This window comes from Sabethes cyaneus, chromosome 3 (genome assembly GCF_943734655.1).
Source record: "Sabethes cyaneus chromosome 3, idSabCyanKW18_F2, whole genome shotgun sequence".
NCBI classification, from domain to species: domain Eukaryota; kingdom Metazoa; phylum Arthropoda; class Insecta; order Diptera; family Culicidae; genus Sabethes; species Sabethes cyaneus.
Window position 1 is genome coordinate 76,756,382 of NC_071355.1, and position 23,623 is coordinate 76,780,004.

At 39.1% G+C, this 23,623-nt stretch overlaps 1 protein-coding gene across 2 annotated transcripts; it reads left to right on the forward strand.

Annotated features, from left to right (window-relative positions):
- The first annotated feature begins 575 nt into the window (after nt 1-575).
- Nucleotides 576-22,332, forward strand: LOC128744533 (protein krasavietz). 2 transcript variants are annotated; one of them, XM_053841605.1, is made up of 11 exons: nt 576-681; nt 1,485-1,617; nt 3,222-3,293; nt 14,583-14,756; nt 14,819-14,919; nt 15,180-15,318; nt 15,566-15,867; nt 19,644-19,751; nt 20,102-20,321; nt 20,394-20,516; nt 21,273-22,332. In XM_053841605.1, exons 3-11 carry the CDS (start codon nt 3,233-3,235, stop codon nt 21,296-21,298), a joined length of 1,254 nt encoding a protein of 417 aa, XP_053697580.1. In that variant the 5' UTR covers nt 576-681; nt 1,485-1,617; nt 3,222-3,232; the 3' UTR covers nt 21,299-22,332. The 2 variants fall into 2 exon arrangements, with proteins under 2 accessions (XP_053697580.1, XP_053697581.1); XM_053841606.1 differs by lacking the exon at nt 1,485-1,617 and having other exon boundaries at nt 585-681.
- Nucleotides 22,333-23,623: the final 1,291 nt, after the last annotated feature.

Sequence of the window (23,623 nt, forward strand, 5' to 3'; positions counted from 1 at the left end):
ACGGTAAAATTAAAGGAATGTACGGAAAGAAAACGTTCGATGTATTAGGGAAATGTCAAATATGCTGTTTAAATATAACGAACACGTCCGCCATTATGGCTCGTAAAAAGCTGGATTTAGTTTCATTGCAGCTTCGAAAGCAGCTATTAATTAGCCTGAAGCTTGATTAAATCACCAGATTTAGATGTTTAAGAGCTGAAAAAAGGTTTTAATTCTAAATCTAAACCATAGATCAGCCACAGGTTGAATAAAATCAGCTATAAAAGCGTTTGATCAGCCTGAAATTGTTACTTGGGTAGTGGTCATGTATCGGTAATGTTGCCCTAAAAATCGTCGAACGGATTTTTTCATTCGAAAATGGCTTCTTTCGAAATTAATCGCCACCCCTGCAACTTCCGTTGGAAATGCATGTGTTGGTTTGACGTTTAAACCGATTCGATGTTAAATACATGTTTTTCACACACACCCCTTCGAATTTCTCGTATCTATTCCCAGCGCAAGGTCTGCATACGCACACTGTCTCAAAAATCCAATTCCGCTTTCCGCGTTGAGGACGGAGTTTTCGACTTTCGTTAATCAGCGCGTGTGGTGTGAAGCATTCGGTTGTGTGTCGTGTGAACTCTCCCTGTTTTCACTACTTCTGTCTCATTGCTCTCCGCGAGTTAGCCTAGAAAAAAATCTGTAAGTAAAATCGTGACCTCCGGGAGCCATTTTTCTTTTCGTTGCGGCGGTTTTTCCCCTAAAGTTTCGTTTTATTTCATTCGCGATAAAGATACGTGCACTTTTTTTTTACTATGTCGTTATCGATTTTATAATTACGATTCAATTATTCATTCAAGCAAAATGGCAGTACCGTATAGCGCAACACAAAAAGTTACTGCAATCGGTTTCATACATTGATTTGCTTTGTTAATCATGATTTCTTTATGCGCTGGTGGACGAAATGGATAAGGAAATAAACTTGTAGACCTTGAGCATCAATACGGAATTTGCCATAGTTTTTTAATTCAATGTCCAATGATCGGGACTCGAGAGCTCGGAAAGTCGAAGCCTTCAAGTATAAACGCACACATTCAAATGATATCTAATAATTGAAGTGAATGTGTACGTAATTAACGGTACATAATGATTCACAAAATCGTGAGCTCTGGTGTGATACGAAGAAGAGTATTCGTGAACCGGTTCAGGACGTTTTGTGCTCTTGACATATTTAGTGATGTTAGTGTCGGATTTTCTCTACAGGGAAACTCCATCGCGCGAAATCCAACAAGCGAAGATACGTACGAGCTCCCTTTAGCACTTGAATCAAGAAAAGGAAAGGAAAGTTGTTAGACGTCGGCGACGGTGAACGAAACGAAGCGAGCGCGGAGTGTCCACGTTTTCGGCTCTTTGACGTGTCCGCGCGATACAGCAGTTTTTTTTCTTTCACGTCATAGTTTTCGTTAGCAAACAAGTATATTTATTTCTTTCTCTTCATATTTTAGTGCGACCCTAAATTGTGATATTTTAGTTTTTGAGTTTAATTTAATTTTTCCATCGGGACCGGAAAGAACGGCTTAAATTTTGTTATCCTATTTGAATTTGGATCCGTGTATTTCGAGGAAAACCAGTCACTAAGTAAGCTTTTATTTTACGTCCTAATTTCTCTTAGGTTGTTAATTTTCGTCAGTTTCTAAAATGTACATTTATATTTTTCGATTTGCTCACCTACGGCAACTTAAAAAGCACTCCACTCCACATGGTACCTATACGTACAGTAATGGAGGTCCATAAGTCTCACATTAGTCACCATTTTATTTCATTTGTGCTTTGTCTAGCATTCTTTGTATGGTGTATAGCAGTTTTATTACTATCTGTTTGCAACACATTTCTCATGTTTTCAGGTCACTTTAATTATGAATTTTGAAACTGCCTTAAAAATAACAGTGAACCGAAATTGCACACCCTACTTAGCAACGATGAAGGGGAAGGCAGCTGTTGCAATAGGATCATTCATAACTTACGTAATTTGCAATGATAGAAGTTTTATTAAATGCAAAATATAATTTAATAGAAAGTTCTAAAAATTTGCTTTTTACTGAAGCTTTTTTTTTCCACAAGAAACCACGTAATTTGAGATTATGTCACAATTTTTCGTAATCAATTTGCACAAAGGCGTAAAAAACAAGCGTACACGTACACGTTTTTTCTCACACCCTGTGTGGTTGCCAGTTTTAGTTTTACGATTTTTTATGCCAAAAAATTAAGACGCAGTTGAGCGAAAGTTGTTTCTGTAGCAAATGGTTAAAACCTTGTCTTCATTTCTTAAATATGATTTCCAAAAATAAATCTTTTTTTTCCTTTTAATCTATAAGATAAAGTGGCCAATTAATATGTCGTCTGTTCCTTTTGTGTGACTTTTAATCTAACCTGTCTGCAGTACAATTATTTGAACGAATCGTCATTAAATTACCTACGTGTCTGCTAATTGTTTATGACAGTCCAAGGTCCATAATGAATATATAGCGTGGTTGGTAACTCCGAAGGTGAAAGTAAGAGATGATTTAATTGCCATTTTGGCCTTCTATTTTATGGCGCTGCTGCCACACTTCGTGTGACTGAAGTTGTATTTACTCAAATAGCTTCGTTAGAGAGGCTTCGTCAGCTATGAATGGAAAGATTCCTTGTTCCGCGAAACGACGATATGCATTTGTGGACAGTGGTGGTCCACGAATTGAACAACTGTTACCAGTTCCTTTCGTGGAGAATTCCTCATCGGAATACTGTCAGAGCAAACCAATCAAGCGTGTGCTTAGCTATGTTATTCGAGCGAACAACCCATGCTCGGTCTAACACGCAGCCTCGCTACAATGTCACTATCGGGCAAGGAATTTTTCTTCTAGTGCTGACTGACCTGACCTAGTAAGAATTGTCTCGCTTGAACTGATTTGACCTAAACAGCCGACAAACAATTATTGCTGGGAAATAAAACCTTTTCTAAGTTGATATTCTTTCAATATGTTTTTATGGCCATAGGTAGCAATGATCGAAATGTATAGAGCTGACGAAATAGACCTATTTTTTATTCATTCATCTATTTGCTTTATATCTTTGCCTAATATCGTCAGTGTTTCTTTTTCAACGGAATGAGAAACCGATTAAATAACACTAAACGTTATTCGCAACAATAATGCATGTTGTTTTTTCTTTCCTTTTCTTTTATTTTCTCATTGATGGAGCAGTAATTTGTTGTATGAGTCAGAAAGCCGAAAGACCAGTACTATCAGGTCAACGCATCAAGACCAGGAAAAGGGGTGAGTAATGTTCGCTGATAATAATTTATTGTTAAGATCTAGGTTAAACACAGCCCGGTGTGCAGGAAGGTTTTTCCTCGTACTGCCCTCTAAGAAATTAGCTTTGCAGTTTTTACGATAGACATAGGTATGTGGATCAATAATAATCGATCTAAGGGAAACCACATACCTATATTTGTGTCTTTCTTGGAATCACTATAATTTCTGCCAGCTGCATTAAGGCATTCATCAAGACGGGTGAAAAGTAGAGCAGACGTACACTGAGTTTGTTTTTACCTAGGATTACATTTTACTGGAAGGTATTGTGCCTCTAAAAATCTAAAAATGCAAGCGTCACGAAAAGCGATTAGGTTTTGAGCGATTTCCTGATTTGAAGATCCATAACGACTAGTGTGCCGTGGTTCATCAATCTGCGGCATTACTGAAAATTATGGTAAATCAACAATTGGCGATGGAAAGTTTTATGAAATTTGGTTTCTTTGTTTGTCGGAAATCGAAATAATTTTTATCGCTATACCTATATACTTACAAACTCATTTAGAACAAACAAAAGCAATTGGTCTTTGTTCATATTGTGTGCATATAGGCGAGGTTAACCTGTTTGGTATAAGTTCAGGTTTCACGTACTTGTAACGGATTATGCCAAACAACGTTAGACCAAATTATTAAGCAAGCGGACAGCCTCCTGTCTGTGTGGTCTTGATCAGCATATTCTACCGTATCTTCTGCCGTATCACCTCGGAAGATAACGTTTTCACCATGCTGATACTAAAACCCATCTTCTCACAAGTCCAGGTTCTCAGTTCCTTATGAGAAACTGGTTTAATGTATACAGAAGAACATGAGCCCAAAGCACCACATTATGAATAATAGATCAATTGGGACTCACTTATTCGAGAAATTTGAAAAAAAAATTTCAAGCCAATGAAATCTGAACTCTTTTAGACACTTTTTAGAAACAAAATTTAAGCACGGCCTACCAACTAAAAAAAAAATACGTGGGTATTTTGAGCAATCCTCTTGTTACCATTTAACGCATCGAGCACTTCCAGTCTGTCGTAGTGTCCGGCAACTTTCCCAGGGACATTGCGTTTTTTACAGTGCTTAGAGCAAATCAATTCTAAACCCGCCTTTGTCGTTGTGTTCCATGACGAGTTGGGCTAAAAAGAGAAACGAACACACGGTATTCGCAAGTGGATTGCTGAAAACACACGAAATGTTAGGCAAAATGTAGCGAATTCAGTCATTGTGACTATTTCAATGGATATACCATGGTGTATCTAGACATGGTGAAACGGTATGCTAAAAATCAAAAGCAGTCATTTAAAAAAAGCTTCAAAAACCTGTGACGTAGGCATCTCGTTTGTAAAAGCTTACAGTCTAAAACACGTGCATCGAAGATAGCTTTGCAATTTGGACGAAGTAAATCAGTTATCACCTTTGATAGAAGTAAACAATACATTTTCGAACAGGCTAGTATTAAAAAGTGAAACGCATGGAATATATATTTATATTATATTATAATTATCAATTTATTATTAACCGGTTCTCTTCGAATGATTAACGGACATCACTAGCTGAGCTCCTCTGTTCCTGGTTACAGTGGGGTTGGTGAAGAAAACTGTTTTCGTTGGCCGGCCGTAATCTACCGACTTTCGCCAGATGTACCATAGATGCCAGATGGAAATCTCTTCAAACAGGGCCGTAACTCTTGATTCATAATCCTCCGCTACTCTCCGTGACTGGTGTAAAAAAAATTATGTAACTGGTAGCTTTCTGTTAAATTATGAATAAATTACAAATTACTCTCCGCTTCCAGTTTGTACTCCGCCAAATATCATCCGCAGCAACGTCCGCTCGAGCACGAAAAGGGCGCGTGTATCCTCCGTTAAGCTTCGAGTTCAGCTTAAAGAACTACCGGTCTGATGAGAGTTTTGTACACTGTCACCTTCGTATGGCGGGGTGTGCTACTTGATCGTAGCGTTTTGCGAAGTGCAAACTAGTCCCAATTTCCCGCTTGGGTCTCCATACTAGTGCTGTTGTTCGCGATCACCACTTCTACGGTACGGTAACTTCCTTAAACAAAAATAGAATTAGCTCAGAAGCCTTCAAGGTTACTCTCCCACAACTTACCGACAATACTCGTTGTGCGAACATAATTCTAATGCTAATCGTTGCTGAATATCAAATAACAGGTAAAACAGATTCCAGTAGGCACACTTACAGTTTCCGATAACTTCCTTAAACAAAAACAGAGTTAGTTCAGAAGCGTTCGAAGTTACTCTCCTGCAACTTACCGACAATACCCATAGTGCGAACATAATGCTAATGCCAATGATAATGCTAATGAATCGTTGCTGAATATAAAAAAACAGGTAAAACAGATTCCAATAGGTACACGTACAGTTTCCGGTAATTTCCCTAAATAAGAAACTAATTAATTTGTGGGCCTTTACATTCATTTTCCCACTACTCACCGGTAAAATAGAATACTTATCAAATAAATATCGATTCATTTTTAATATTATAATATTATAGTTGTTTAAGGAGACAGAGTACCTGAAAAATGAAGATTAATTGACTTTATTGCCAAAAATATCTCCTTTACTCACATGATTACTGAGAACTTAATTTTTTGTATTTCCTAGCCGTGCAACTTTTACTGAGAATTCGTTTTCGCTGAATCTTTTTGGAAGGTCCTTCATCGTTTGCTTTCTCTTCTGGTTTCAATAAGCCCTGTTCTATGAGATTTCCGTATCGCATTCGCACAATGGTGCGTATTTTGACGAATTTTTGTATAATGGTTTTATCGAAGTTAGGGTGTTGTTCCGCAATTCGACGTTCAACAGTGGCTAATACTTCTGTTTTGAATTTGAATCCGGATGTCCCTTGGCAAAGAATGAAAATTTTTTCCATTGCTTTGCCAATGGATTCAAACTCAGGAGACGGAACGGTGAGGCCACCATACGAAAGCCGTGCTAAGAACGATGGTATATTTCCCTTATTCAACATACTAATGTTTGCCGTTTTATCACCAAGTTCCGGGTGTGAACTACGGAGCTTGTAAGCTATCCATCCCAAGATATAGATAAAACCGTCTTGTTCCTGGCCTGACATTAGCGATAGCGATTCTGGCAGCTGATCGTCATTGCTATCGTTCGGTACAATCACTGCATTCGGAACCAACGAGGAATCAACTAATGCAAACTCATCAACGTAGTTCTTAGGCTCATCAGGAACACTAGGAACTACGTTGGCTTTTATAAACAGTTGTGCCGTTATAAATTCATCCCGCTCTTCACATTTCTGATCCTGATCTATAGTGTTCGAGTTCCGGTGAGTAATTCCTGGATTTTTACCCAGAATAATCAGACGTAATCGGTATAAAACTTGTAGCGGAGCAGGCCTATCATCCAACCCTCCTCTGGTCCTAATCTGCGATATTAGATTCTCGAGCAAGTCTTGATTTAGCTTAGAAAACAACATTCATTTACATTTAAATTGCAAACATGCATAACTATCACATTATCATCTGTAAGACAATGATGTGCAGAACGGAAATATTTACCTTATATGTTGAAACAAACTTTATTGCATATTTCTTTTCCATGTCAGTAAACAGGCCTTTGAGCGATACAATGGACATTAAAATAGACTTTTGAAACACTGCCAGCGATTTGCATATCACTCCGCCTTTTCTGATTCCTCGAGATTCGAACATTAATTCCCACATGTTATCGAGAGTTTCCAATTGTTGTCCAGTTGCTTTATATGATTGTTTTAACTCTATTTTGTCAAAAGCCTTACGGAGAAATGAGGCATCAATGATTTTATGATTTTTAGGAGCAGTTTTTTAATTGAAATAAAATTTCTGTTTACGAAAATATATTCTTTGCTCTGTGCACAGAGCAGCAAGATAAATGCAGTAAATGCATGTCAAAAAACAGAACTTTCATTTTGCGCCAAAAAACTGTTTTTGAAATTTGAAAACTTAATGAAAACGCATCTCACCTTAAATGAATTGAAAACGTCGAACCAGTTGTTTACAATTTCTACAAAATCTGCAAGATGATTAGCCTCTATCATGTCTTCCGTGTCCTGGAATCGCTCTCTCAAAGCAGCTGCTGTAGTATGCGAAAGTAGTTTTGCTGCCTTCGATACGTTCTGCTTCTCAGCTGGAGACAGCTCCAGATGCCCATTATTGAGAGCAAAGATTGGCGTTAGTTCGCAGTTTGCTCGTTCATTAATAAGGGTACGTAAAAGCCTAGTATTTAACGTACGATTTTTCCAAACAATTCCTTCGCCCACAAACCAATTTCTAACTAACTTGAGATTATGTGGAGCGTCTCCGAAAACGTAGATTTTTTCTTGAGTTACGGGGTGGTCGAAGTGCGTATGTTCAATCGTAATTCCCATTCTATTGCGCAGGGAAATATTGTCCGGCCCGTTATCCGATGTAATACCAACAACATTGTAGCGAATGTTATGTAGTTCTTTTATAATATTGTTCAAAATATCTTCCGTCATCGGTTGGTCAAAGGCTACAAAAATCACTTGCTTCCATTTACTGAATAAGCCACGCACCATTACGATCTGAGCATGAGTGTAAGGGCCAACGATTTCGTCTGCCTGTTGATCGTATTCCATAATTTTTCGTACGCTCATCTCATCGAATGTAATAATGCAAGCTAACTCCTGAGGTTGTAGTCCTTGACCAACTATATCCATAGCTCGTAATACATCTCGCAATAAACCGTTCTTCAAATCTATCCGTCTTGCATAGTCCTGAAGCGTAGAAATACCCGGTAAAGGATACTTTAATTCGTTTCTCAAGTGCACATAACAACGTTTACTTAAAACGCGAATAGCAAATGCTTTCGATATTTCCTCAGAAGTCCAGTGAACACGTTGCTTCCTTCCAAGGATAACATCCACTTGATTCTCCGATAGTACTTCTCTTAAGGACAGTTTCATTTGTTTAACAAATTGTGTATGATCCATATGTTGCAGTTCACAAATTCGTAACTGCTTCTCCATATTATAGAGTTGTTTTCTAAAGGCTTTTCCTTCAGAAACATGTTGGCTAGCCAGATTGGAGTTCGCAAGTTTCAAATCTGTGATGAATTGTTGTTGTTGCTGAATTTGAAGTTTTGCCAAACTAAGCTCATTTGTCAACTTCTCTTCAGTGCTTCGTTTTTGATCCAACTGCAATTTCAAACTTTGGTTTACTTCTTTAAGTTCGATTATTTGCTGTGCCTGATTCCTGATAGTGCGAAATGCTAATTCGAGCTCAGATTCCGCGGAATTTGACTGCAATGCTCGTATTACCAGCGGACTATTTTCGGGCTTATTAGCTTCATTGATTGCTGCGCAATCCACGTCTTCAAAACATTTTAGGCTTGATTCTATAAATGTTGGAAAAGATAATATGACAACAAGCGGTATATGCATTTGAATAAATAATATTTTTATTGTTTCTACATATTAATCGACATATACATTATAAGTATACGGCCGGTGAAAAAACGAAAACTTATCATCATATAAGTCGCGTCATTTGCATCATATGTCCATGCATTTCACAAGCGCTTGTTAATAATACATAATATATAAATTATTGTTCATTTTACTTGTATCAATACAAACATGTATTACCAATTATCTCTACTTTACTGTCTACCTCTAACATATTTTAACGTAATCTATTGGAAATTAGTAGGACAGCTTAAAAGTTCGATCCTCCCAGCGGACGAAGCCACTACACAGTTCAGTTCTAGTGCATATTACAGTAGCCAAACTACGAAAGCCGCATATATCGCGAAAAAATTGTAAAACGTCAAAGAGCAATGGCTCTACTTTTCACTGCTTGTCTGACACACTTGAATTAAAAATGAACTTGGATTACATTTGCAATACCAATTCGAATAATGGTTGGGCTTAATAGGCTTATCCAGCATATGCAAGCGAACATGCATATGCAGATGAACGGACAGCGGTCTAACAGGTAGGAACGAGTAATTATAAAACATAGAGTCCGATAAAAGTGCTAACTCGTAAAGGCTGCGGACGTATGCACTTTTTGTATGTAAAACGTTTACAAACCGTGGGACGTATCCTCAGCCATCTCAATGTCTCCTAAAAGTGTTTCTTGTACTTGATCTACTGTTGTATCTTGAATACTGATATTACCCGGTATTGCTGGAAAGGGTGTTAATTAAAATTTACTCCTCTTAAAATAGTTTTTATACTACCATTTGCATTCAATGTTCGGCGCATTTTAGCACCAATTAGTTCGTGTCGCAGTTTATAGCTAATATCATAGCTGTTCTCGTTGAAATGACACGAACAAATTCCCTGATTCTTCTGCGGGATCCAACGATCTTCACGACCGCAAAATCTTATCCAGTACCTCAGCCGTTCTGTGTTTCGTGGAAAATGATGATACGTGACGTCTGGGTTACGGGACAGTTTGTTGTCGCACCCCACTACCGCGCAGAAAGATGGCATCTAAAAAGTATGCATTAGACTCGCTTTGGAATATTAGTACAATATTACGTACTTACCTTGGTTTTAATTTTTCCAAAACGAAAAAAAATGCTTCAACATGCGGTAAGCGATACTTGTTTACTGTTGTCAATATAGCTGCAAAGCTGCTCGTTGCTTTGGTTATTGTTTATTCTCAAAGCAACGAAAAAAAGCTGCAAACTTCCTACGTCACAGAGCATCGTTTCGTCTCCTGCCCTGCACAACAAAAGCATATGCTCCACTTCGCCTACTATTTCACATTAGCGTTTCACCATGCTAGATACACCATGGGATATACTAGACATTCAAAACCATACGAACTGTATCTTCTAAAGCATTTTCTTATCTTCGCAGCTTGTACAACTAGGCCATTATCTTCATATGAATTCTATATTAGGAACATTCAAATGCTCTATCATACTTTTGATCATCAAGGATATAAAAAGGCAACCCGGATGCTATTTCAATCATTATTTCCATCAAAATATATGCTCTTTTCCCAGCCAATTGTTCTTCACTTTAATGGCCAACATCTATCTCGTCATTGTTTTGACTTATCTGGAGTTTTCATTGTTTTCGAAAAATGCGAACAGATTGAATGTAAAACAAAACTTACTCGAGTGCGACAACGAGCAGTCAATCACTTCACAGTCTGAGTCTGTCTCTACGGATTTCCCCGATGAGTAGTTGCCTTGCCGCACAGCTTTTGATTACTTTTCCGTGCTTTTCTTTGAACACCCACTACCGCCCTAACCAATTCAATAAGAGGCGTATGTAGTAGGTATGTAATGCTGGTTACGACTAGTTACCTACACTCGTCGTCATTGATTAGTGGGTGAAAGCACAATGGCATCCTATCGTCAACGCCAGCTTGCGTCATTATAGATAAATGGTGAGGATGAATGATGACCTATTATTACTGATATTTATGTAATGTGTTTCTATTAGGGTGCCAAGCGTTTCAAAGGATATCAAATGATTCGAAAACAAAAAAATGTGGAAAATATATCGGACTTATCTAAACTTAAAATTAAATATTCTGTCGAACGCTCAGTCAGTAAATTAGATGCTTGATGTTTTCGATTGGATATCTTGTCGGTATCAATATTTACGGTGCACGGTGGCCAAATCAACTGATTTACCGGAGAGCTGATCCTTCAAAATAGAGCCAGATTAAACATTTCTACCTACCACCATGTATTTCGTTTTGGGAGAGTTCATTATAAACCCTATCCTGACAGCTTCCCCCTTAGGATGCGTATACGTCCCACGGCTACTATAACATCGATGATATCAATGTCGTCCGCGAACTCTAGGAGCATGTGAGATTTCATGATGATGGTATCACTTCTTTTCACCCGTGCGCTTCGAACAGCATCTTCCAATGCAATGCATGTTGTACATCGAATTCGATAGCCTGCAACCTCGACGGCTGCAACCTTGCTTCAAATCATCTAACGTTACAAACGAGTCCGATATATCACCCGCTATTCTGACGTTTGATCTCGGAACCATCAGGGGTAGCACGGATCAGCCTGATCCGCTTTGTTGGAAAATTATGTTCAAGCATAATGTACCACAACTCATTTCGTTTAGCTGAATCGTACGCCGCCTTGAAGTCTTTAAACAAACGGTGAATCTGCAAGTTGAATTTCGGGACTTTAACGAGGAGCTGTCGCGTGGTGCACATTTGGTTCATCCTGGAACGTCCCTCTCGAATGTCGCTCTGGTATTTGCCATCAAAAATCTCCTGCAACGGCCTCCGTCTGCGCGACAGAGTCCGGAGGAAGAATTTGTATGCAGAGTTGAGGAGAGTAATGCCCCGATAATAAAGGTTTCCCATCAAAAATTTGTTTTTCATTAAAACTTCGGTTTTGACTCCTAGAAACGATTCCCATATAAAACTTTCCTTTATAAAGTCTCTAGTTACAGTAAAAATATAAAAAAAAATATGGGTCCATACCGTTAATATGTTAGTACTCCGCCAAATATCGTCTGCGGGCCTTCACTCAAACTTGGTAAGGGCGAGTATGTGAGCAGTGTTACAGCTTCAAGCTTCCTAGCTATGCTTCTTGATCGTAGCGTTTTGCAAAGAGCAAAGTAGGCTCGATTTCCCGCTTGGATGCGTCGCTAAATCTCCTTCCTAATCTTATCCGCGGTCAGCAGCGATTCCAAATACACCTCATCTACTACTTGTAGTTCGTCGTCGTCAACGGTTACCGTCCGTGGGAAGCGCGTGATTGTACTTCTCGCTTTCTTTCATATATTTCGTCTTTTATAGCCAATTTTCCTAGACTCTACTTTCCGTCTGGCAAAGATTAGAATTGCCTCCGCTGTCGCAATGATATCAAAGTCATCTGCAAAGCCTATACATTTTTACAGTTTTTCTAGCACTATGAGCATAGTAAAGTTACTAACCTTGTCTTTACTCGTGGCCTCGTGCTCGCTCGTGCTCCCGAGCATCCCGCGCTAACAGCAGCTTGCTCGAATGACTGCGCGAATGTCGTACTCCCCCGGCTGGATCGTTCATCCACGCCGTCACCTTTCGACCGAACACCGAGGATCACGGACGGGTAATTGCAATTTTTCTTGTTTTCTTCCTCTATCTATCACCACCGGGGTCCGGGGTCTTGCTTTCACGCGGGCTGTTAGAACACCGCGACTGATCGCGAAACCTCCAAGATCCAAGATTCCAAGATCGGCGAAAACCTCAATTTCTCCTCTTCTTTTCACTCTCGTAGCGCTCATGATTACTGGCATTGTTTAGTTTTCTTTGGCAGTCTGTACCGGCATTGAGCGGGATGCACTAGCACTAATTTCTGTTTTTTCGCCTTTCGATTACGATTGTAGCACCATTCGCTTTTTCGAGTGATATTGTAGCCCCGCACACTACGTATGATTACACTCGCGTCAAATTGTTTCGCAGGCCGGTCAGAAAAAAACGCACTTTTTCTTCGCCTCGTGCTGAAAAAACATCCTTCCATATTCAACGATATCAGCAGAAGAAGAACGAACCGGATTTTCCTTCCGCTGACGTTTTGTCAGTGCTTGTCAGTGCTGCCATTCGTTTTAGGGTGTGCCTATCGGTACTGCGCGTTCGTATGACTTTGCCTCAACTTTGTATTAATATGACATGCAGTTTATATTACGTAACAAGCGTAAGCGTTGGCCTTTGGTAAAAACCGTGTCTCTCGTTTCAATGCACTCTCGCCGGTTCACCACGTCAAGAGCGATGTTGAATAGCACGCAGGAGACAAGCCGTCACTTTTACACTTTGTCTCAACCTTCGCCGTGTCTCGAGCTACCCATAGAGAGTGTCCCCGAGACCAGAATCTCGAGTCTTGGAAATTACCCAGCCGTCGCGCCATTGTTAGCGTTTCTCGACCACGCTTAAGAAGCTCTGTTTGTAGACGGTCCTTACCGGCAGCTTTGTTTGTCTTCAGCAACTCGATTTATTGTTTAACTTCTTAGAGATTCTGTGCTGGAACATTACTATCTTCCATGGGCATTAATAGGTTAATCTCCATTCCGCCTACTTAAAGTGTTCATCGAAGAACTGTTTCCATCTATGGATCAACTCGCGCTCGCTTGTGACCAGATTCCCTAACTCATCCCAACATATGTCAGGTTTCTGTGTGTATCTCTTACGAGATTGGTTCATATAGTTCTGATTCTTTACGATCTCTGTCCTGGCGCTTTTTACTCCTCATCGTGGTTGTTGTCGACTGTTTCCTTGCTCGTCGGTATTTGGACAAGTTCTCTCTAGTGGCAACCCTCAAATAATTTTTCCTAGCCAGTTTTACCGCTTGTTAGATTTCCTCATCAAAGCAATTCTTTTGTACCACGGTAGCGGCTTTTTCAATAGTCGAGCGCATTCTGCCCCAACCGTCTTATCAAGTATTTGCGCGTTGTTCTCGGCAAATTGCGGGTTATCTAGCTGCCTAATGTTCAACCGAGAAGGAACCTTTGTTTGTGATCTTCAGGGAAGAACAAGGTCATTCATGAGCACGTGGTCAATCTGGTTCATTATACGTTGATAAGGTGATATTCAGGTGGCATTGATATCCACAATTTGCTTAAAAAAGGCGTTTCGATTTCGAATCACGAGGCCTTGGGAAGTTACAAAGTTTTTACATCGTTTGCCGTTATTGTGTGGTGTGCACGCTATGGGTCCCTATCGGCGATTAATACGTTTCTTGTCTACCATAATTTTTTTTAAATTATCTGTCATAATTTTTTTTAAATTATTTGTGTAGCCTTTGTATTTGTATTGCTGAAAGCTCTTGGCTTTGGCAAACAAAGATCAACATAAAAAATCATGAATCTGTTTAACAGGTAACTGTTTTTCATTCGTGAACACATTGTCACCCTAATGCTTATGCCATCGCGCTCGATTGTAGTATAGAAGAATGACGCCAAAACATACGAGCGATCACATGCTTATAACCGTCAAAAGCTGGTCGAACGAGCATCTTTATACAGCATTTAGTAACCGATTCGAGACAAAATAATCGTAATATATTACGCTCTATGCTTTTTCGAGGTTGATTTTTCTTCCTCAAAGACCAGCGCAAAATAACAAAAAACGGCTGACGCAGTTGAAGTATATTTTTCTTTTCAACCATATTACGAAACAAACTTGTTGCGAAAGTTGAAGCTGACAAAGTTGAGACAAAGTTGAAGAAAGATTATTGTCGGAAAGAAACTCTAATTTTAAAACTTTTGCACTGATAAGCTGCCTCTGGTTTGTTTTGTGTATTGCAGATGAAAGAGAGAAGAATGACCCCACGGGATTCCGTGACGCGGTCATTGCAGGTCTTGAAGCAGCTGGAGATCTAGAACAAGTTTTCAAGTTTTTAGACAGTGCCGGTAACAAGCTTGATTATCGTCGCTACGGAGAAGTATTATTCGATATTTTGATTGCTGGTGGATTACTTGGTGAGTGTAAAGATGCCGCAAAAAATTTCATCATAGTTAAAGGTCGTTTTTTTTTTCAACAGTACCCGGTGGATCTATTTCACAAGATGGCGAGAAACCACGTACCAATTGCTGTCTATTCGCAGCATCGGAAGACATGGAATCGATGCGTAACCACGAACAGGTAAATAGTTGACCTGTAGTTTTCAATTCTATCTGTGCACATATTTAGCTAGAGCCAGTTGATGTAATTTCCCAATTCATCTGGTGTGGACAAATGTGCAACAGTAAAATGGAATATCTTTGCTTGAATTCAATTCCTGCGATTCGCATTGGATTTGTATCTTTCTTGAGTTCCGACACGAAAATAATCAATATGTAATATGCTTAACAAGATGAACTAATAGTGTACTTTTTTGATTATGTTCTAATTCATGACTATAGATCTTTACGCGGCTTATGCGTCGATACAAGTACCTCGAGAAAATGTTTGAGGAGGAAATGAAGAAGGTTTTGATCTTCATCAAAGGTTTTACTCCACTGGAAAGGCTCAAGCTAGCGCGCATGACGGCCCTATGGATTGGTAAGTTTCATTTTACACGGAATTTTTATTAGGCACCTGGATCCCCGGATATTTGATAATAAACGCAACAAATTGAAGGTTTTATTAAATAAAAGAGTGCCCAAATCGAAATGTCCATTCTTTTTGCTTACATCTTTTCTCATCTTCTGCTGGAGGATATGAGATTGTGATGTCAATGATGATTGGAACATTATAGTTGAAACTTTCCTAGGAATTTTAATTAACGGTGTCACTTTTCCCCACACAGCTAACAATTCCATACCGCCGCACGTGCTGCTCGTGCTGAATAACGAGCACCTGACGAAGGATGGTCTCGCACTCGAGTTCTTGCTCGAAGTGTTCGTAACCTTCAAGCAGGAAAAAGGCACGGCTCCGCTGGTAGCGGTTCTGCGCAAGGGCGGTCTTGATAATCGTCTACTGGACTTCTTGCCGATCAACAAACGAAGCGAGGACTACTTGAAGACCGTGTTCATCGAGAAAGAATTAGCGGACATCTTCAAGCTTCATATGGCTCAGGCGAGCCAGGAAGCCAAACGAGAACTGACACAGGTGAGAAATGCAACTGTAATCTGGATTGACTCTTTTTTTTCATATGAATGCAAATACATTCGAGCGAACGCACCTAATTAGAGCCTTCCGAATGTGTGCTACAGTCCGTCGGGAGGTGTCGCATGTGTGCAATAATAAATAGATTGTATTTTTGTCGAGTTTGTGCTTCGCTTTTTGGTAGCAGAAACACAACTCTTCGCACTTTGGATATGTGACTCGTCAAACGGTTGGAATAATATATTCTGACCGTGAAAATGGGGAGCACATCCTTTTGTGCAAGAGCTAAAAATACATTCAACAACAAACGACAGCTACGCGTTCAAAACAAACGAGCTTCAAATTCTTGCTTGTTTGTAAATTGAGTTGATTCTACATCTTTGCTGTATATGTAACAAAAACAGAGTTGTTAGAGTTGGAAAACAAGCTAGAAATAGGAATCCTACTTTTATTTTCATTTGGTTTGCGGCAAGTTTAATAATAAGTACAGTAAATAGATAGATGACGAGGCAGACGATAAACGTGCTAATGCGTAGTCAATGACCGAAGAAGGTCGAAACGTTCGCGGGGTAAACACAATACTTTCACGGAAAAAATCAACAAATCGAAATCGAAAATATAAATATCGCTAGGTTTGTTCCGATATGTACGGTGTGGATGATTACTTTTCAAACGAAAAACAAAACAAAGGCCGTCTATTAAGCAGAGCGAATGCATCTCCACCTGTGCGTTGTTCAGTCCGACGGCCGAAAGTGAACTGTTTCTGGAATAAATGATGCATTTCGGATTGAAGTCCTAATTGAGCACGATTCCAATGATTCAGACATCCACACGATTTGAAAGATAATCATACGGTACCTAACTGCAAAGCTGAAGACTACTACAGGACATGCACAAAATGGGGCACATTGTGACAAACATTTTTATCAAAAAAATTCTCAGCAATCCTAAAAATATAAAAAATAGCCCGATACCTAGTATTTTTCTAGAATACACTGAAGTCGCTTTTTACGCGTTTTTTTACGCGACTATTTTTACGCGGTTTTCGGAATTTACACGGTTTTCAAAATTTACGCGGTTTTCGGAATTTACGCGGATGTGCTCAAAACGTCTATTTTTTCGCGTAGTGTTGAAATTCACAAAGTTTTGTTACGCGAAATTTTGATTTTTTTTGCGCGGTTTTCGAAATTTACTCGGGTTTTTTACGCGGTTTTCAGAATTTACGCGGTTTTGATTTACGCGGGACGTATCCTTCGCGTAAAAAGCGTTTTGAGTGTACATATTTGTTTCCAACCACACAGAAGAACCAACTACAGCATCTTTAGCACTATAACTGGCCTACAACGCAATTCCGTTTTCTATCCTGTTTTGACTTTGGCGTTAGCCGCAACGTGTTAAAATCTCGCTTTAGAACATTAGCTAGTAATTTTTATTAGTCATTAGGATCCAGAAATCTGTTGACTTTTTAACCAAATAAACAAATAAACAACCAAATCAAATATGACAACGACGAAAAGGCGAATATGATGACGAAAGGAAGCCAACACAGCGACAAAAAACAAAACTGAATATGACAGACAAGGCAAACAAAAACACGACAAAAAAACGTTTAAAAGAGTCAAAATAAAAAAGACGGTGAAAACGGCTATACCCGATGGAAAACCGACAAAAATGCCAAGAGCAGACTACAAAAAACGATGAACAGACGACGAAAATACCTTGAAATGCAAGTAAAAAGATCATAAAGATACGATAGAAATATGGCAAAGAGGTGGCAATGGACGACGCACACGAATAAAAGAAAACAAAGATACTGAAAAGAAGACGAAAGGGCATCGAAAAAAAGAACAATAGGATGACGGAATAACTAAATAGTTGTCGGAAAGTCGATAGAGACAATAAAAAGACGGTAAAACAAGGTCATAGCACAACATGACAAAAAAAATGATTGAAAACCTACAATAAGGTGACAAAAGACGACGAAAAGATGACAAATATATGACAAAAAGAGACGAAAAAACAACGAAGATATAGTAAAAAAATGACAATAAAAAACAAAGAAAAGATGACAAAAAGATGCCTAAACAACAAAAACGCTAAAACGGCGCCGAAAAAATTAACGAATGCAAAAAACGACGGAATAACATGACAATATGATGAAGCTGACAAAAAGATGCCAAAACAGCGGCAAAAAAAAACAAAACAAAACACGACCAAAAACGTTTAAAAAAAGCGTCAAACACACGTCGAAACATGCAAAAAAAAATGACGAATATGTGGCAGAAAGCCGTTTGTATGACGATGGAAATAAGCCAGAATGGCAAAAAGCCATAAAAAAAACAACAAGAACAGAAAATACGACAAAAAATGACTAGAAAAGCGTAAACAAGACGACGAAGCACGACAAAATGACAGTTTAAAAAGCATTTGCTTGGTTGCTTTTTTTATATGCCAGAAGGGCATTGCGACAGTCTTAATGATCGTCTTTTGTGGCAGTTTTGGTTGTCTTCAAAACAAACACGGCAGTGAGAAAAGGTGTCAAAAAGGTGATGAAAAAACAACAAAAATCGAAAAAAAATCGACAAAATGACGATGCCAAAACAGTAACAAAAAAGACGTCAACAATGGTAAAAAGCCGTTGAAAAAGTGACGACGTGATGTAAAGATGGCAAAACGACCATGAAAAGGCGACAAAAAAGACGCCGAAACGCGTTGCAAAAAATAGCGAAAAGACAACATAAGACCGACGAAAAGACAGCAAATAGACTACTTTGACAACAGCTTGACAAAGCTAATCACAATATTTTAGCTGCTACAATCTATCGCTAGTATGCACCGACTAGGTTGGTGGATAGCGTCATATCACGCCAACCGTCGATTGCGTGTGAAACTTGGCTTTCATGAATCGAATCTTTTGGTGTGCCACAAGGAAGTAACCTCGGACCGCTGCTGTTCTCTATATTCATCGTTGACATTTACTTCATAATGCCCGCCGGGTCAAACTGTTATACGCTGATGACCTGAAACGTTTCTTGCATTTTTTGTAATTAGGTAGCTAAATTTAGCAACGTTTTAATAAAATGTCGCTCCTGTAGAAACCGAACTTTCAAATTTTATGTGCCTTTTCTCGGAAAACAATCAACGTATTGGATCCAACTGTGGTTTTGTTTTGTTGGTAGAAGCTTGGAAAAGACATATCTTTTGAATTTTGTAAACGAAACAGTTTAAGAAAAAGAAGAAAAAATGGTTGAATGGCGTTTATCGAGACGGTTTAGAAAACAGAAACGAAAAATACTTGAAATTAACTCCAAATTGCAACTATATTCAATCAAGCAAAGATTGTTGAGATTATGTATCAAAACTATCGCAATACCGCACATTATTAGTAGAACTGGCCGTATTTCTGTTGCGTAAATCGGCTGGTGTGGAAACATGTGCTACAATAAAGATCCTCAAACCTGTTTCAGTGAATGCTTCTTTTCACTGTGCGAAGTATGGAGCATTCACTAGCCTTAGGTTTGATACAGCACGGAAAAACTGTTCAACAAATTCGCTAAATATTAGTGCCCAGAATCTTGGTTAGTACATCAACTTATCAATAGTCGATGAACATTTGCGAATTCTGGTAGAGCAAATCTATGTCATACTGAATTCGACAGCTTTCTCCTGTTGTCGAATGCATCAAGATCTAGAACAAAAGTTTTCACCATACAAATACGTATATCATTATAAGCGTGTCAACTAATTGAACGTGTATTAATTTCTGCAATTTATTTCAGTTGCTGAGTGATGATATTAACGATGGCAAGTCAGCAAAAGATATTATAGCCGACCTTAGGGAGACGTCGGTCAGATCAAACATTCCTGAACATGAAGTTATCGGTCTCGTAAGTATCTTGGTCCGTCAAATTTCTATAGTGTCCGTTTAACCTTTTCACGCATAATATCAACGATAAATATTTGAATTTTACAAAAAGATAGAATCAAACGTTTAGAGTAAATGTAAAAAGTCATGTGTGAGAAGAGTAAATTGAATGGCACCTAGACAAATCCGTTTGGAAGACAAAAATCCACTTCAAGATGGTTCAAACGGTTGCTAGATCATAACCGGAATACCGCCACATTGCTGATTGCTTATACTAATCAGCTGCATGTCAGGCGGAATTCTACATTACAACATTACCACCTAGCGGCGAATGTGTTCACTAATTTATTCTTTTGTTTCCCCCGTTATCAGATCTGGAACACCATAATGTCACTGGCTGAATGGAACAAAAAGGAGGAATTGGTAGCCGAACAAGCGTTGAAGCATCTGCGTACTTACACGCAACTGTTCGAAGCGTTCACTACCTCCAGTCGATCGGAAATGGCTCTACTGCTCAAAGTACAGGAGTTCTGCTACGAAAACATGAACTTTATGAAGGCGTTCCAGAAGATCGTTCTTCTGTTCTACAAAAGTAAGGCGACGAGCTGAATTGACGGTGTTATAATGTTTAATAACTTGTCATTTTTCATCTTGTTGCCAACAGCCGAGGTTGTTTCCGAGGATTCGATCCTCAAATGGTACAAGGAAGGACACTCAAACAAGGGCAAAATGCACTTCTTGGAGCAGATGAAGAAATTTATCGAGTGGCTGCAAAATGCTGAAGAAGGTGAGTAACTTATGTGGATCTTTTTTTTTGCTAATGCATCACGTAAACCCCGGACTTTGAGCCGTCTTCACAGGACCACTGCCTTTGTCTGGTCGTAAATGGATGCTAAAAAAATTCGATTTCGTTTCACCGCCGACGATTAACAAGTAACATCGTCGGTGGTTAAAGAAAGCGATACATTGCCATTGCGAGACCGTCATTTTGTAACGGAGCTGAGCAGGTTTCTTATGGGGCAAATTCAGAACTAGTTTCTCAAAATGCTTCTAGAGAAACAATATTCGCAAAATAGTTCTTCACTTGACATTACATATCTTTACATTTTATACTGCTCATGAGCGAATACTTAACGGAGCCAGATTTTATTTTATAATTGGAGTAAGGAACAGCTCACGGTAATGACAGAGACTTATTTAAGCACCGCTCAGAGTGACACGGTTCCTACCGATTTATGTATGCACCGCACTTGGTGCTTCTAATATTGAACGTAGTGTCGGTGCTTTGGTTTTCGGTTCGCCACCAATGAGCACGGTGCCAGTGCACCTTCCATGATTTCGCATGGTACGCTCCGAGCTCATACAAATAAATAGATGACCACCCTCAGAGATTTACCACCGAAATAGTAGCACTTGCTTTTCAAAAATTTAGGAAGCTGTGTTCTGTTCCACAGCGATATACAGATTTCAATTTGCGACTCGCAATTGGACATCTCAATAGTATAACATGCACTTTTTAATTTATTCTATCCATAACTTACAGAAACCGAATCCGAAGAGGAGGATTAAATGGTGCGCCCCCCTAACAATCCAAACTTATGACGAATATCGTGAGGACACGAAGAGAGATTCTTTAGACCCACACAGACACACACGCATACATTATATAGCGAGCGAAATGCAACATATTTATTCTATACAAAACACACCAACCAACAACAAACAACCAACAACTTTCATGTAAATCATTAAGTCTGGAAACAGAGGAGCTACCACTTCTGGCAAATCGTGAGCCGACAAGAAATTACTCGTGAAATGTAATGGCAAATTCACTCGTGGAGAGCATCAAACTCATCTCTAGAAAACTAGAAAGAAAATAGATAAAACGGTCTACCGTGAACACAAATTTATACAAAAAAAAAATAATGAAAATCAATAAAAACTAATACACACCGCAAACCGAACTAAGATATAGTGGAAGTTATTTCTTCGGTCGAGAACACAACACTAGTTTGAACAAAAAAAGAAATTGTTGCACCAAATCGTACGTACGTTGCACCAAATCGTATAATAGTGACCATATTGCCATGCTTTGTGTGCACACCGACAACAATTCTAAAAACAAACAACGGATATACATAGCGGAAGTTGAAAACGATGTATAGTTGTATACCTATATCTGCTACTGTATAGCTTCGTAAGCTTGAAAAAAAAAAAATAATCATAAATCAGTAAACTCTCCCGTTAAGCGAAATAGAACTAGAACCAAAAACAGCAGACCGCGGTTCGGTGCATCAAACAGTTCAGGTAACAGCGGAAAACACTCGAAGGTAGAGCAGAGTTTGGAGTCTTCCACTTTTTTGCTAATTGAACTATAACCACACACACACACACAAAACAGTATAGCACATTGTAGAAAAACAGAAGAAGAAGAAAGTAAAACTTATAAACGAATTAGGTATATTCTATTTATCCCTGGAAACCAATAAAGACTCTTCCCGGCGATTAATCGATGCACGACTTGCATTTTCGAGATGAGGTAGAATGCAGTGAATTTAGCATGAAAGTTTAAAATTAAAGTAAAAATATAACATTTTAATATCAACCGAAAACCTTTTTAAATTTTCGAATTTAGATAGAGAAACCCCAAAACTGATTGCTTTAAGTCGTCCTAAAGTAGTGGTAACTATATCGCCTCAAAAATGTCTAGCAGCATTCCATTTGTTAGGACGTTAAACGCATAAAATGATAATTTGGAAGCAAATGGAGACAAAACAAGTGTCGTAAACTTAATTTGGCAAATTGTTAGTTGGACAACTAGATACTTCTGATTGATCCCTTAAGGGCTTTGCCTTCTGCCAGTTCTATAGAATAATTATTGATATCTTTGATTTGATAACCGATTTGATTACTTTACATTTAGTGGCAACGGTCCGTTATCGATCTTGTCAGTTCTGGGGTGCCGTTCTCCAATCCTCTCGAACACCAGCTGAACGTGCATCGTCCTTGACAGCGCACATCCACCTGGTCTACCCGAAGTCTACGGTCTCTTCCTGGTTCTCGCTGAAAATAATTTTGAGCTACTCTTTCGTCTAGGCACCTGCCCAGCCCACCGCAGACTGCCACATGGTACCACCTCCACTATCACCCCTATTCTGTATTTCGAACGAAAGTGGGTGGATGGTATTCTTCATTCCGCCAGTAAAATCAAATGGGCAAAACAGCTCGTTCGAAACAAGTCGAACGGAATAAAGATCCGTTCAAAATAATGAATAAGGTTTCAGTTGGAAATTTAACTGTTTTATCATCGCAATATTATCGATATCCATCTTGCTTCTGCATCATCGATAATCATGCTTCTGCATTATCGACATTTGTTTACATCCACCCGAGCGACATTTATCCTGTATAATCAACGTGCCTTCTGCTTTACCGATGCATGCGACATTTGTATTGCACCCGCTTAGTCGACAACGATCCAGTTGGAACTTTATCTGGGCAGCCGTTTTCGCTCCAACATGAGTTTGCCCCATTTAATGGAACTCCCGTGGAACATCGAACACGAGTGGTGGGGGTATTTGTGTGCGACTTGTGCACTTTAGGTTAAGATAGCCCTCCTTGTACGTTAGAGTTTAAGTTTGAAGTGAAATATACCGCGTTTATATTCGATAACCATTACCAGTGTTTTACTAGCAATGTAGTCCAAAAGTGAAGAACAGTGTTAGTCCTGACTCTAGTGCAAGTGTTTCCAACCCAGCGAGTCTGCAGAAGCAACCTAGTGCTCTGCAAGTAGTGATCATGTGAAGGCAAGCTGTCCATCAGGAATCCTTATTCCGTCGCCTTGTTTGCTTGTTCCGACAGAAGCCCTACAGTCCATTTTGCTTGTTCCACCGA